The sequence below is a fragment of the Callospermophilus lateralis genome, chromosome X, assembly GCF_048772815.1.
Source record: "Callospermophilus lateralis isolate mCalLat2 chromosome X, mCalLat2.hap1, whole genome shotgun sequence".
In the NCBI taxonomy this organism is placed as follows: Eukaryota; Metazoa; Chordata; class Mammalia; order Rodentia; family Sciuridae; genus Callospermophilus; species Callospermophilus lateralis.
Genome location: NC_135325.1, coordinates 19,800,682 through 19,817,874, shown reverse-complemented (window position 1 = coordinate 19,817,874; position 17,193 = coordinate 19,800,682). Strand labels below are relative to the sequence as shown.

Below are 17,193 nucleotides of genomic sequence, written 5' to 3'. Positions count from 1 at the left end.
GTAACTCATAAACATAATCTAAAATTTCAAATTGATACTTATTAGATTTGAAAAATTTAATTAAAATCTAAATTTCTGTGATCAGTTTTATTAGTACATATAAATCTTTTCCCTTTTGCAATCTGTTTCTAATCATGTTCTAATGTGATACCTTTTCTGTCAGAAGACAGCCCCCGTTGATTGGTACAGTTATTCTTGTTATATAAATATACCTTTTTAGTAAAATTTTCTACAAAGTAATTTTTAAAAACATAGATTAAAAACTATGGTATAAAATTTAATATTAACATCAATAATATTACAACAAATAGCCTCAGGTAACAATGACAGATTAATACCCAGAGAATATAATATACCCGCTAATTTTGTTTAACGTAAATAAGAAAGAAATGAACCTATCAACAGAATTTCTATACTAACATTATTATTTCACATTTGCAATTGGCTATCCCTATAACAAGGTTAATTCCATTGAAACTTTGGTAATAAATCTATTTTACAATCATCTAAAATGTTTTTAAAGTAGATATGTAATTGAGTTTGGTTAGCAGTCTTTTGATAAAACTAACTGGGTCTTATTAGCACGACATTTGAAATGGTTGAAGCTATTTGGTGATTCTGGATTGTGGTCCTTTAAAAAGGAAAATTATTTTCCTGATCAGTGTCAACAAATTCAAACTAAATGTTCTTTGGACCAGAGACTTTCAGATATTTAGATATTTATACAGAAATGTGAGAGAAGCATTGTGTTGCCCAAGTTCTCATAGAGTGCCCACTCCAATTAGCTGATTCCCAGCAGAGTTTAGTACATCTATTTACATCAGCAAGTATTTATTGTTGGTCTATGATGTGGTATTATGAACACATTCAATTTTATTTCAAACACAAGGATTTCAGTATAGTCCTTTATTTTAAAAACAAATAATTGAACAAAAAGTAGAAGGGAGTAAGGAATAGAGGAAGAGAGGGAGAAAGCAAGAAAAATGAAAGAAAACTAAATAAATCCAGAGGAAGTCAAAAGTATGAAATTGTCCAAAGTGTTATATTTTTGCTTTTAGTTTATCTGTCTCCCTCATATATTTTAGGATGAAACCTTTCCTCTTTAATTTCATTTGCAACTACCAATCTGACATAATCATGAAATAGAAATGTTTCCCCACTTACTCTTTTTTAAAACTTTATTTTATTCATTTATTTTATTTTTAATATGGTGCTGAGGATAAACCCAGTGCCTCACATGTGCTAGGCAAGCACTTTACCACTGAGGTACAACCCCCAGCCCTGCCCCCCAGTTACTCTTAATAATTGTAGACAGTGGGCTTATTTTTGACCTGCCAATGTATATTAACCAACCAATATAGTTTTGGTTGATTTATAACATCTTGAGATGTGTAGCCATGAAATTAGTCATATCAATTCAAAATCAATAGGTATGCATGGGTTAATGTCCCCAAGTTACCCTCACAACTTAGCCACATTTTCAAATTTTCATCATCAAAACATTAAACCAGTACCTTACCTAATAGCAAAAGAATGCGACCAGTGAATTTCACTATTTTGAGTTTTGTTTCATTTATAAACATTTATTTTTATATTTCCTTACTGTTAAAGTTTAAAATAAGAGAGTGAATAAGTCTATACATTATTGGGTTATCTTTGTTCTAACATAGATGTAGTATCTTTACAATACTTTTATTTATCTTTGTGATTTTTATTTCCTCTACAGATAGAATTATTTGAAATGATGCTTCATATCATGTCAGTAGTCTGTCTTTTCTGTATTACAGGATGTTACTTGTCCTTGAAACTTTATTCATTTGGTTGCTATGGATTATTCTTTTCCTATTTTCTTATACTAATATTGTAATGATAAATAAATTTTCAAAGCTGCAGAATGGAAAGAGGAGATTGATTGATTTGAAACAATTTTAAACCAATCTGTAGCACTTGGATTATTTATTTTCAATTTAAATTTTAGTGTGATTCCAATATAGTGGTCATTAATCATGATTACTAAGATTTCATAGTCCAGAACAAATGTTTATTTTGCTGTCTGTGTGAACACAGTCATTATTTTGCTAGTGTATCTATGCACGATGAAGTAATATTTAACCAAGGAAAAGTTAACATTTTAATATTGATAAAGTGTATATGAGTAATTTTGAATGCTTTCAATTTCTAATGAATCAATTTGTAATTGATTTTGCTTTTCTTCAGTCTGTTATTCGTCGTTAGCTTGTTTATAAGTCACCTTTAATGCCAAAACTTCAAAAAAGCCTTAAGTTTCATTAATCCTTAAATCTTCCAACAAAGCACAATGAATAGTTGTTAAGCAATTTGAAGCAACATTAAAATATCAAGGAAAACAAAGTGTTGTCTTTCTCAGTTTCTCTGTCTCTTTCTTTTGTGTCCATTTATCTGTTTATTAAACTTCTCTATGTTCTACTTCATATGTATTTTGTATAACTGCACAGTCATGCTAAAGTTCTTAAACTAAAAAGGTAAGTAAAAAAATATAATTGTGTGAAAACTATGTTTGGTGTGTACATTTTCCAACAATATTATAACTTCTGTTTGATTATTTTCTATATATTCTAAAGCGTATCTTTCATGCTCTGTCCAACTATGTGATATAATTGTGATTCTATTTCTTCTGTGGTCATGTTTTATTTAATATCAATAGAAGTAATTTATCTAGTAATTAAGATGATTTATCAATCATCACTTTCAACTGCTTTATACTGCATCATAATTCTGAATTGAAAAGACATGTATCATTTACAACATATATTTAAATTTGGTGACTCAAGAGTGAGATTTTTAACTATAGATGCTTCCTAATGGTGCATTTAAAAATACAGTTTCTGCCAAGAATACACCAAAAATAATTGGAGTGTTACTTATGGTTATTTTGGTTATAAAGTTTATCACTGACAATCAATTTATAGGTAGTTCTAAAACCAGTAACTGACTGAGTAAAGACCTTTTCTATTCAAAATGGGGACCATATTTGTTTTGGAAAATACGGAGTAGTGTAAGATATATTGCCAACCTCAATGACTGAAATCCTCTTAGAGAAACAAAGCATACATCCTTAACAATAAAATAACATCATATTTACATGTGAAAGGTAGTACAACACAATTTAGGATTACACATAAATTAGACTCCTGACAGAAGATCAAACACACTCCTGTAAGTTTTCCTATATACAAATCCCTCTCAGAAAACATAGTGCAAATGAACAAGAATAACTTTATATGGTTAAACTAAATACAAAAACATTGATTAATAAATTTTTAATATTTCTACTTTTTTGGTAATATATTATTCCAGCAACATTTTTCGAACAAATAATAAGGTATTCGCTCTTATCCATGTTGTGGTTTATAGAGTATATATGTGTGTGTGTGTATATATATATATATATATATATATATATATATATATATATATATATATACCACTCAATAATATCGTCACAAACTACATGTGATTATTAATCATTTGAAATATGGCTATTACAAATTAAGATGTGCAATAAATATAAAATATACATGGATTTTGAAGACTTGATATGAAAAGATGAATGTAAAATGTCACATTAATAATTTTATATTATAGGTTTGTCCAATCACTTGTTGGATACATTGTGAAAGAAAATATATTATTAATTTTCCTTGTGTTTTTATTATGACAAATAGATAATTTCAAATTACACATGACTTTTATTATATTTGTTTTAAGCTAAACAACTCTGGTTTTAGAGGAAAGAATGTACTTTAAAGTGAAAAAATTTAAGAAAATTATCTATGATAAAAGGGTCATATTTCAATATTATGATGTGATCTCTTATCATCAAGACTGTATATTTTTAGCAATGAGAAACTCACTACCTTAAAATCACTGCTTAAAAATATTCCAACCTTAATAAATTATTATCATATTTGCCTAAAACTCAGGCTCCAAATAATATCTACCCATTTATTCTAGTTATTCATTTTGAACTACACAAAGTAATTCAAACCCTAATCTGCATAATGACCTTTTCTCTGTCTTTGGTCAAGGAATCTAGACCCCATACATCCTTCTAATGAAGTCTAACCTTCCATTATCTTGTCTGAATAATTACTTATTTTTAACAGTACCTAAAGTCTTCTCACATCTTCTGTTTTGGCATTAGATGGTATCATGGTATTCCTAGCATTTGGCCATTTGTTAATATATTTCCTACCTAGACAAGTCTTTTGAAAATTCTACATATAAATTGTATTATTTAAAGGACTCTTCAAAATGTTTACTCTGCTACCCCATCATTAGTCATTCTTTTTTTATTTTTTCAGAAAATATTTTTTGAGTGCCTACTATGTTGCAAGAATAAGTTTTGGTAGAATAACAAAAATGCCTCATTTCCATGGATATTCATGTAACTCATCTCACTAACTTTGTAATTTTTGCATAAGTTTTGTTTCTTCAAATCTTAAAGAACCGCTACCCAGGGAAAAACAAGTGCAAAGCCCTTGGCATCTTCCTCAAGATCATTTTGTATATTATTACAGGTTAATAAATCAATAGTTTTGTTATCTAGAATGATACAACATAAACTGGTGTTTAAGTATTTTCATTTTCATCATTAGAACTTCATGATTTTGTCAAATCCCTCAGTAAAATAAAAACTCACTACATCAACAAGTATTTGTTTATTATTCAAAAATCATGTTTTCAAAAGAGGAAGATCTTGAACTAAGGCAATGTGTGGGTATTATTTCGAGAGGAAACAACAAGAGCTAAGATTTTAGTCAACATATATTTATATAAGATATATATATTCTTATCCCTGTGTTACAAATGAAAAAGCTGAGGTTCAAAGAAAATAACTTGTCCAAGGCCCCTTACCTCATAAAAAGTGGAACACATTTCCAATCTGTACATTCTTACACAAGACATTGTGTTCTTCACTGTAAGATCAAAGGAATTTTAAGGTACTTGAGGAGGGATAACAGATCATCAAATGGTGTGCAACAAAAGACTATAATGGTAATAATTAAATAAGGTCCAAGGGACAAAACTGAGGGAAGCCTTCACTATCATCCTGGAGCTTGAACTTTATTCTTCCTGTACCCACCAGATACAAAAGGTTCTGGAACAACATAGTAGCATAATGAAAAAGATTTTGAGGACATACTGACCTGATCACTGTGCACAGGCTGGAACTGGTTTGGCAGGAAGGAGATTTTATTCTAATCTGGAAGTAGTTGCCTGTCCTATGTGAGGGCTCAGAAAGATGATGGGCCTGGGAATACAAAGCAAGTGGTTCATAGAAAATTAATTAAAACTTACCTGATACCTATTAGAAAAAGATATTCAAGAATGAATGACATGACTTATGTTTTAAACAAGGATGACTAAGAAAAATGGTCTATTTACAGAACTAGGAAAGTTAGTGTTGTAAGAAGTTTGGGGGAAGTTAAATAGCTTAGTTCTAGATAGGTTGAAATTCAGGTGAGAAATTAGCTAATTTCTAGTCTAGACTGGAATTCAGAAGTGAGATCACAGCTTGTCTTTATAACAGTTTGAGAAGCACAAATCTTATAGTTAAAATTATGGAAGAAAATATATTTTATTATGGGAGAAGCATTGGGAAAGGGGTACAGAGGTCCAAATTTAGGGCCTTTGAAAATACTATCAGTATATGGAGAGAAGATAAGCTAGAGAGGATGCAGGCAGACCAAAAAGGTAAATCTGACTGCAAATATGCCCATGTTATTTTGATATCCAAGTATTCAATAAAAATTATTTTAAACATTTATCATTGTATGCTCACAAAATCAAGTAGAAAAAAATGTAGTTTCTCTTATTAAAATCAGCAAACATGAAGAACAGTTTAATAACATAACACTATCAAATTGGTATTGTGTAGTTAAAATTCTAAAGGATGGTATTGAAAACAAGGGTGGTAATAATTTTACCTTTATAATCCTTTGAACAGTATTTGAGGATTGAACTAAGGACTATGCTAGTAATATCTTGAAATATTCTTTAAGCATATTTTTAAAATTTTTATTGCCGTGTAAAAATTATATACAATAGTGGGATTCATTATGCTGTATTCATACATACACATATGATAATTTGACCAATATCATTCCCCAGAATTTACTCTTTCTCTCTTCTCCTCCCTCCCCCTGAACCACTTGCTGTAATCTACTGATCTCCCTTTTACTATCATTATTGATATTAATGTTTTTATTAGTTCATTATAGTTACATGCAATAGTGGAGTTCACTTTGAGATATTCCTACATGAATGCAATACAATTGCCTTGATTTAAGTCCCAGTATTTCTCCTTTCCCTACCCTCATACCTCTCTCTTCTCCCCTTTATTTACTGGTTTTCCTTCTATTTATTTGGGTTTTTATTTGCTTTATAGTTATACATAAAATCACAATTCATTAGGATATATTCATGCATGCATGTAGCAGTTTAGTCAGTTTTATTTACTGACTAAATGAAACTCCCTTCTCCTTCTCTAGTTCCCTCCCTTCTCTAGTTCCTCCTCACTTCCTCTTACCCCCTTCATCTCTTCCCTTCTCTTCTGTTTTCATGGAATCCTGTAGTACTTCAAGTAACTATTATTTCCAATGACAATGATTATTGGGACTTAAAAATGAGTTTTTACTAAGTCACATTTTAAAAGATTCCGTAGATCCTTTCTGGGGTATAGAAATGCCTAGATTATACATGTTTATTCATGTTGCATGTGAGAATCATGTTCCCCCATGAATACCATTTGGTTATTCACTTACTCATTAGTGACAGACTACCATTACATATTTGATTTGTCCTTGAACACTTATCTTATTGTCCTTTGGCTGTTTGCATCTAATAAAGATAGGAAAGACCTATGGCTGAAAATGTGACTGGGAAAGAACATGTGGGGATCAAAGTTGATGAATGCAATCATCCTGGGCATAAGACACTAAGAGTTATTTCTGAATTAGTTCTATTATGTAAAATAGCTCTGAAGAAAATCAGATTTCTATATTTCATCTCTGGGTTTTAAAACTATATCCAGCATAAAGTTATTTTCCAGTGTTATAATGGGAAGAAATTAAATACAGAATAAATATCAAGAGAGTAAAAGCGTATTTTATTAACAGAACTTTAATTATTAAATGTTGCCCCATCTTTTGAATATTTGAATTTCAATGTCTTTTCATTCATCACTCCTTTTCATGTGTTTCATGAAGCAAATCAAAGGATATTCAAGTTTTTTGAAACTGGTCAATATGAATTTCCAAATTAAACTGTTATGTTTGAAAAGGTTGAAAAAGATATACTCAGATTTTTTATGTTAAATATTCTAAGTTCATTCATGTGAATATATTTGTGCCATCTAAGAAAACGTTCCTGAAGGCAAGCTAATGGCATTGTCTTAGAAGACCATGCTTGTCAATTTTGCCATGCAAAAAATGACATTTAAGATAGCTGAGCAGATTGTCATGTAGTTTTTCTAAGGATAGGGTGACAATTATACATTTCTACCTGAGGTTACTGTTATTTGATGAATGAAGTAATTTTTGATAAGACATATTTGCTCAAATGATATTTATATCAGAATATTTAAGATAAGATTGAATTTGAGGTTAGAATATTAAAATTAGTGCAGCAAAATTTATGTAAATTGCCTTTTTTTGATACCACAGAATGATGAATTGCATTATCTTGCATGTATGTTCAGCTCTGGTGATGTTAAATGTTTGTCCTTATTTGCATCTGCAGGTACTTTCTCAGTTGTATTTCAAATCCTTCATAAAATATGATATGGAAACATAATGCATGTCATTAGTTTAGCCACAGGAGGTTGAATAAATGTATTTCTTTTGGTATGTGTTTCTAATAAAAAGTAATTTTGATTTAAATTAGCACTATCTTTTTTTTTAGGCCTCCATTCCTTTGAAGGAATTGGAGCAGTTTAACTCAGATATACAAAAATTGCTTGAACCACTGGAGGCTGAAATTCAGCAGGGGGTGAATCTGAAAGAGGAAGACTTCAATAAAGATATGGTAAATTGGTTGTGATAAAGTGTGAATGAACTAGGAGTAAAAATGAAAAAAAAAATAGAAATAAATTATATACTTCAGATCTCCAATTGAATTCTCAGAATATACCTCACACATTATGTGATTCTAATGATTTTTAGAAATGCAAAGTATTCTTGTTGACCTTTTATATCAAATGCCAAATTACTATCGTCTGGTCATATAGGAGCAATTACACACTCTAAAATATACTTAAATTTATTTGACCTGTGCTGTTTTTGAACTCGGAGGGAAATATGTAATAGAAATAGAGTCAATCAGAAAATAAACTAGAAATTTAATAAGAATTTCAGCTATCATAGATAGCTCATGTTTTGTGTCAGTCGTGTGTTTGGTCATAGAAGGGCCAAATTTACACAATATATATTTTGTTTACCAAAGTTTCCTACAAAGTTGTTTTAACAAAAAAAATGAGTAAATACTATAGTATATGATTAAAATATGCCATGCTGCTTATTTCATAGGAGTAAAGAAATATGACCATGTGGGCTATTTATTAACTAAGAACATTCTCCTTCAATCACACTTAATTTCAAGATGCCTTTGATGTTTCTCTCTGGCTTAATTACTTCTGCATCACATCCCTATTCACTGACTTTTATTCTTCCCTTCACCCTCCTTTCCACAGTTTTTTTTTCTCCTTGTTCACTGCCATCACCTCTATGGCATTCTTAACCTTTACATGCATCTTTCTGGAGATTTTCAGAGATGTATTAATGCTAGAGTCTTCTCAAACAATGCTTGCAAGCAACATCAGAAGGCAATATATCAATTTTAGAAAATAGCCATGTGAAACAATAGGAGAGATATTTTCACCTGCCACTCTTAGTTCCCACTGGTATCACTTCTGATTTGCTGGAGCTGTCCAAGTTCATACTTGCCATGAATGGGCTTTGGTGGTCTTGCCAACTCAGCTCATGGAAAGAAAGACAAGAAGAGCTTTCCAAGAGACTGAGTTCCAACTATCTCTACTTCATGTTAAAGAAGAAAGCAGAGGGGGCACCAAGATGAAAAGTACTGCTTACTTCTTGGCCTCATCACAAACACTGTCCTAAAACCCTCGCCTGGTTAAGGGGAAATAAGTGAAATCTATTTTGTTTATTTTTTTGTCCTTAGAAAATGTTGCAGATTTTTGAAAGGCATAATAAAATAAGTAAGGGTCTTTTATAGACTATGACTATGTCCATATTATTGTATATATTTCAATAGACTATTAATCAACAAATCTCAGAAAAAAATCCCATTTCTTCTAAGAAAAATCAGTAGGGCCATCTAATACCATAAAAAATAATATAAAAGTACCAAAACATATGATATGATCATTTTTTTAACCTTAGCATTACATACCTTCAATAACATTGCATGGTAAGCCTCCTTAATAGATAATTTCATATTTTAAATTGAAAAATACAAAATCAGGGATGAAAAGCCAAATGGTCACATATGTACCTATATTAGACCAGCATGTATTCAAATTATTTCACTTTTAAGTCTATAAAATTAAAATATTGTTCTTAGAGTACAAAAACAAATTACGCATTAAATTTTTTTGAAGCTTTTTTCTCAATCCATATTTTAACACTTATTTAAAGTTAACATATATGATGTTTTATAAACAATTTGCAATATTTGACAGCAATTCACTACATCATTTTTTACAAATTCCCCACGTCCTAAATTTGAATTCTGAGATTTCAAATATTAAACAGATTATTAGATAAAAAAAATTCTATACATTTAAATTTAAGTATTTTCATTTAGTAGCATATTAGTATTTAAATTTTTTACCATTTTTCATACACATACACACATCCATTTAATTATATGGATGAGTTAACATTACAAATAACAAGGTTAGTTTATTTGGACAAACTTTAATTTCTAGAACTATACTAAAAAAGCCAAAACATACTTTCAAAGCAGTTCATTTACCTGATGAGAAAGTACCTTTACTCCTTCATCTTTATACATATGCCCCTAAAATTGTTCTGTAGAACTAGATGGGAGAAACTTACTTCTTTTAAACTCTAAAGTATAAAAATAATAAAAGAAAAGCTATAACCATTGTATCTTTTAAGAAAGTTCCCTAAAAGTTTTAAAATTGGAGTTTTTGTGTGTGCTTAGATAACATGTTTTATTATCTCTGTTAACAATGTACAGCTTAACAAAAAAAACCCAAAATGAAGACTGTACTTGTTGTTTTTAATCAGAGTGAAGACAATGAGGGTACTGTAAAAGAATTGTTGCAAAGAGGAGACAACTTACAACAAAGAATCACAGATGAGAGAAAGCGAGAGGAAATAAAGATAAAACAGCAGCTGTTACAGAAAAAACATAATGCTCTCAAGGTATTAGAGCTAAAATTATAATATACCTTGCCTGTGGTTTTTTTTCATATGTAGGGTAAAATTTATTTATTGTGCATAAATAAAATCTGCTTAAGAATCTTAGTCACAAAAATTCAATTTTTTTCTGTTCATATGTGTGCTTTATTTAGCATTTTTGTGTGTTTTCTAATTTTAGAAGATGTCACTTAAAAGATGTTTTCAGATTTTTCTGAATAATATTGAAAGGTATCAAAATGTATCATTCATAGTATTTATACATTTAATTTTCTAATATAGTTTATGAACAACATTTGTATTTGTATTGAGAAAGCTTCCTTAACTGCCAGAATAACCAACATATATTTTGATTTTTCCCTGCCTCCTTCACTCTAGTTTTTTTCTTAATGTTATAGTAAGTCCAGGGTTTTGGTGTCCTAATACTTATTTATTAAGGCCTGGATGTTCCTCATTTTTCTAAAAAATAAAGTTTATTGTGCCTTTAAGAGAGTCACTCTTTGCAACTAACTAAGCATCTATAAGAGTCTAATTTCATTTATATAGGAATCCTCAAAAATATTTGTAATGCCCTTGAAGAAGTACTGCTAATTTCACGTATCAATGTGACTCATCTGGATTGTGCAGAAAAACAGAATACATTGTTGGGTTTTTTTCCCTATAATAATGATTCTTTAGGAAGTTCTTGAGACTGGATGTATGAAAAGTTCTGTGAAACAACCTTTTTTGTATATGCTTTGCAATATTCACTGTTTGCATGCATGGCTGATTTTCTAATACTGTTAATTGCCAAGCTCTTCATTGTAAATCACTCTTTTAGAGTTATGTAGCTGTATAGGTAGATCCACCTAGGAGGTGGCTGGAATCTGCTTTCTGTATGCAAATGAGAGGATAAAACCTGTTTCCCTATAGTCAACCAAATAAACACTGCTGAGAATGTAATTACACAATATTGTGCCTGTAAGGAATCCATGAGGAAAGTCTAATTGGCCAGCAGGTGCTCAGAAGGTAACTGCTGATAAATATAGTAAATAGAAAAGGACTCTTCCTGGAGGGAAATGCAAAAGCAAATCAAATGGATTCAGAAAATCAGAAAACTCTGTAACTCACACCTTTGTGACTGTGACCAAGACTTCAAAAGCATCTATACTGGTCACATGATGACATGTGTCCTACCGAACAGCAGTGTTTAATGGTTATCTGGCATACCTATTAAGAAATCTATATAATATCTCTATTTTTGCATATTACACATCATTTTGTGCTTACAAAATCGAAGGAGTTTCAGATTTATTACTACCAAACTCTTTTCTCTTGGCAGAGATTGAGTTGTATCACAAATAAGGCACAGCTCAATTTTAATTCACGTGGCTGTATCTTGGTACCTTTGAAAAAAGCAGCATCCCTTTTGACTCTGTGCAGGCATTTATTACCTCCACAGGAGGGTTAGAAATACAACATAACATGTAAACTGCACTAAATTTCATATCCCCACTTTTAAACAAAATAAAGCAGGAGATCTTGATCATTCACACAAATTTATCCTATAGGCGATTATTGGAAATCATCAATTGTACTGGCCAAATTAATTTACACCACCAAATGCGGTAACTATGTTAATCTGCCAAGAAGTTCTGATGCTAGTCCTTATGAAATATTTCAATGAAGGTCAAAACTTTCCAAGTCAATGAATTTTGCAGCCACCCTTTGATATTTGGTATTTTCTTTAGTTGGAGTTAAATCGGTACATAATATCCTAATTGCTACCTCTTTGAAGAAATGAAAGCTTATTCAGAGCTTTTATGTTCCCATGAGTTATAAAATGGCATTCGAACTAAGTCCATTGATCATAAAAGACTCTGGGTGTGCTTGTAGGAGCAAAATGATTGATTTCACCCTTTTGTTGATTCATTAAACCAGTTACCCTTGTTTGTCTCATCAGGTTGATTTAAAACCACCTTTGTCATCTCTTTTTAAAATAGTTAATCTTTTCATATTTTGAAAATGATTTGGTATGATAATACAAAGTTGGCTATGTAAGCCTTGAAAGAAAAATAATTTGTATTTTTAAAACACTGAAATTTAAAATATTTAAATTGCTATCTTTATGTATATTTATAATTATATGAACAATAGTCATTCTTCTACACATGTAGCTTTAAAAATTCTTATAACTAAAGTGAGTTTATATTTTTAATCACACAGTGTTACTGGCCTATCAAACTTTTATTTTCAGGTATTTCTAAAACCAGGAATGTATGCTGCATGGCTATATATACTTAACATTTTGTTTATAAGCCCAGGACTTCACATGTAAATTTTAGAATCTTATGTATTTTAAAAGTCAAATATAGACTCACTGTTTTTGCAACTATCTAGTTAAGTGAATTGTGTTAAAATATTACACTGTTCTACATAGACTACCCAACAATTTATTTAGCTCACTAAAACTATGGTGTGATTTCTAAACAAGTTTAAACATGCTAAGAGTAAAGACTTTAAATATGTTGTTCAGGTTTCTTAGCTTCTGTATCTAGGTCTTGCCATGTAAATACATAATTAAATCATTTGTATTTTTAGCATTTAAATGTGATTTAACAAGTGTACAAAAAGATGAGGAACTCAAATTATTTTTATGAATAACTACAGCCAGAAGTGTACTGTACTTATATATTGATATTTTAATAATATCTGCATCATGAACAGGATTTGAGGTCTCAAAGAAGAAAAAAGGCTCTAGAAATTTCTCATCAGTGGTATCAGTACAAGAGGCAGGCTGATGATCTCCTGAAATGCTTGGATGACATTGAAAAAAAATTAGCCAGTCTACCCGAACCCAGAGATGAAAGGAAAATAAAGGTAATGTTGTTTTAGAATGTCAATACTAGATTTTATTGCTACAATTTAATTACTTTAACTTAACCTGTAAGGATCATATTTAAAATATTAATGTTCCTGTTGCCTCTATTAATGTTCTCTTTGATTTGGTGCATTTCTTTGTATTGTGTTTTGTTTTAGTAAATGTATTGTATTAAATGTTATTCAGTTGACATAATGTTGAATGAATAAAATGTTTTGCTTTTAGACAATGTAAAATGAATTAAGAAATGTCATGTGTTTTCTGGTAAAATTGTAATTGACTTTGTGTATCTTTGTTCCAGATGAACTAATGACTTATCGGTATATGGACGACTTCTTTCTCATGTTAGCACATTCATTTCATCAGAGCATCTTCACACATCACTGTCAAATCTCTATAGATTTATTTGCATATTGTCTGAAGATGTGTTTTCCATTATTATTTTACATTTTTTTGCTTCATTCTCTGTTGAGTTCCTCAAAACTTTAAAAGAAAATAACTTATTCACTTACCCTCTAAATTACATTCTATATGGATGGTCCCTAAAATAATGAGTAATCACTCCAATGTGGGTCAACCCTCAAAGCACCAGAGGAATCAGAAGAAAGAAAATGTTAGATCAATTTCATATTTTCTAATTAGAATGTCTAAAACTGAGCATTCAAATGATAATTGAAATAATATTTGGATTCTTGAGTAAGGATGACAGTGACACCTTCCATATTTGTAAATTTTGAAAGATGACAATAAAGGAACAACAGCCTATGAAATTTCTGAGAGAAGTGTTTGCTACTTGCAGGTTGGTTGATGTGGTTAGCTAACTGCCCTGGGCCCTGTATTGGTTTTGCTCAATAGGAAATTGATCGTGAATTGCAGAAGAAGAAAGAGGAGCTGAATGCAGTGCGTAGGCAAGCTGAGGGCTTGTCTGAGGATGGGGCCGCAATGGCAGTGGAGCCAACTCAGATCCAGCTCAGCAAGCGCTGGAGGGAAATTGAGAGCAAATTTGCTCAGTTTCGAAGACTCAACTTTGCACAAATTGTGAGTTGTTACTGGCAAACCCACATATGTGTTTGCAACTACTACTCTATTAACAGAGGCCTACTAACAACAACACACAAAAAAAATCCAGGTGCAATTTCAAACTACTTACGTGCATTTTGAAAGTGAGCAGTTTCTCTCACTTTGGGCTTCTGTAACACTAGTGCTTCATTTTGAAGTTTAAAGCATGATAAATTAACAGCTAATAGGAAAAGCCCCCTTACCAGAAATGAAAGATACATCTTAATTTTTTTTTGCTGCATCATTTTTCATAACATTGGCAATGTGAATTTGTCAATTTATCATACATTTACTTTACTTCAGTGTCTAATCCAGAAATATGTATTGCTTTCCTGAGATCATCCCATGCTAATTTTACTTTCTTACTGTATATATGGTAAATAACAAATATTTTGTGAAACATCTTATATCAACCTGTCTAAGGCCATATCTTATTGACTCAAAGAATAATAGTTTAGTCTTTAAACCTGGTTAACTTCTTAGTAGGTCACAGTGATTATTAGAAAAACTTGGTGCCTAGCAAGATGGTTGGAAACTGATGTCAGATGAACAATACCATATAATGTCATTACAGAAATGGTACAAGCCAAAATGAAAAGGAATGACTTCTTTTTAACAACTGAATGGAAAGTTTGTGTTTCTCTCTTTCAAAAGGCAATTTAAAATTGTATTCTTGGTCTTAGATTTTTATTTGTAATAAGGTACAAACTACAAAGATTTTCTGACAAACGCATTTTCTTTTCCTATTCCGGGTTCTTGTAAGGTGAAGAGGAATGACAACAATCTGGAAATATCTAACAAAATACATCAAAATACCAAATTATAAAAGTCTGAACAATAAGGCTTTATAATTATGTTGGATTGAATAATATGAAGCAAACAGACATTCAACCATTTTGACCTATGTAAATGACAAATGCATGTGGTTCAGCCCATAAATGAGATTTCTTGGGAAATTTTTATGATATTGTTGATTCCATTTAATAGGGCATATACTTTAAATGTGTCTAAGACAATTAAAATAACTATAAACATATACAGAAAATATGCTACATATTATTATTATTTATTTTTATACTTTAAGAAAGTTCACTTATATACTGTTTTCTATGAAATCCAGTGACCCAAAGTTTAATAGCAGTTGAATATTCTGAGTAGTTGGAAAGAATAATCTAAAGAAGATTGAAACTGTATTACATTTTAAGTCTAATTCTGATTGAACATTTCAGCCTATTATTCTTCATACTAGATATTATGAACATAATATGTCATTAATCACTCAAGCTTACACTAACAGAAAACTGTATCTGCAGATGCAAAATGAAGTGAGAGATTAAAGCAACCATATAGAAAAAAAACTAATAAAATAGCTTTGTCTTGATTTAATAGGTCATTTACGCACAAGTCCCCTGCTTTGAATTATCTGACCAACTCTTTTCTGCATTTCAATTTTCCCTGTCTGAATTCACCCAGTATGAAACATCCAATTTGTTAACAACCTAGTCAAGTTAAATTACTCAAGCTTTATGTTTAAATAAATACAGAATTAAAAATCTTTATAAATCACCCACTTAAAATGATGTATATCCCTAGACATAGTAGGCTCTTAACAAATATTTGTACAACATAATGATTGGTGAAATAAAAGAAAGATATGAGAAATGGTCTAAAAAATTAAAGTGAATTATAGTAAAATAATGAGATTCATTTTATTAAAAACTATTCTTGAGTTCTGTCTATGAAAATTTAGGTCTGTGTGATGGGGGTTTCTTTAATGTTAATTCTTGATTGCCCATGATGATAGATGTCATCCCAAAATGTATGAATTATAATCATTATCACAATTATATTTTAATTGGACTTAGTTATAACTGAAGAATGATAGAATATAGGTACATATGTAGAATGATGCATAAATATATAAATAGAAAAAGATATATCCAAGATGTATCTTTGTATTCCACTGACCACAAATGTATTTAAAAAGTTGATTTCACCATACACATTAATTAGAATCTTGCTTCCCAATGCTTTCACAATGGAATCACTTGAGATACCTACAGGATAACAGTTTAAATGAGAAATTATGTCTGAAATAATTCTACCATGGCCTTCATGCAGTATAGATGGTCATAGCTTCAAAATTCCTTACTTCCCCTTCATTCTCTTTCTGTTTCTCTCATCTTTATTTCTCCTAATTGGTCCCTTTCTGATCTCTCTAGATATAAACTTGAGATTTGTAGTTAGTCTTCCATGTCTTGACAGTAGCAATTCAAGAGAATAGACAGCACTCTAAAGTGCCTAGAATTTGAAAACTAAGTTTAAAATGAGAAGTTAATTTTCTTTATTTCATAGATGAAGACTCAGAAATTGGCTAAGCGGTGTAAATTTAATGCACGTAAGTGTCTGTGTCAGAATTAAATATGACTGTAGTAAATCTCAGAAAAGCCCTGGGACTTTGTCTGAGGGAGCCATGAAGCAGCCCACAGCCAGACAGGAGTGCAAACCAATGCATGATAGACTCTATCAATAAACAGTGGTTCTCAGGACAAACTAGGAGCCCATTAAGAAGGGACAACAGACCAGGAAGAAAGTAGTTTAAAGAGTTCCCCATATATTCACCAGGGGAAAACTCTCATCCTACTTAGAAAATAAACATTCAGGTTTTATTTCCTATTGATTTAGAGACTAGGTTGCTCATTATCAAGCACTGACTGGAAACTGAACATAAAGAAATTTCTGTACGATTCATTACAACAGCAGTGTCTAGTAGAAAGAACAATCTTTGCATTGGATAATCCTTAATTTGAATCCCAGTGACTTGTTCTA

General features: G+C 30.7%; 1 protein-coding gene across 3 annotated transcripts in view; it reads left to right on the top strand.

Moving 5' to 3' along the window:
- The window catches only part of Dmd (dystrophin), a 2,011,337-nt gene that overhangs the window by 809,596 nt on the left and 1,184,548 nt on the right, over window positions 1-17,193 (top strand). For all 3 annotated transcript variants that reach the window (XM_077107047.1, XM_077107046.1, XM_077107045.1), the window contains 4 exons: window positions 7,945-8,067; window positions 10,314-10,451; window positions 13,152-13,304; window positions 14,161-14,343. In XM_077107047.1, coding sequence (XP_076963162.1) covers window positions 7,945-8,067; window positions 10,314-10,451; window positions 13,152-13,304; window positions 14,161-14,343 — 597 coding nt within the window. The remainder of the gene's footprint in view (window positions 1-7,944; window positions 8,068-10,313; window positions 10,452-13,151; window positions 13,305-14,160; window positions 14,344-17,193) is intronic.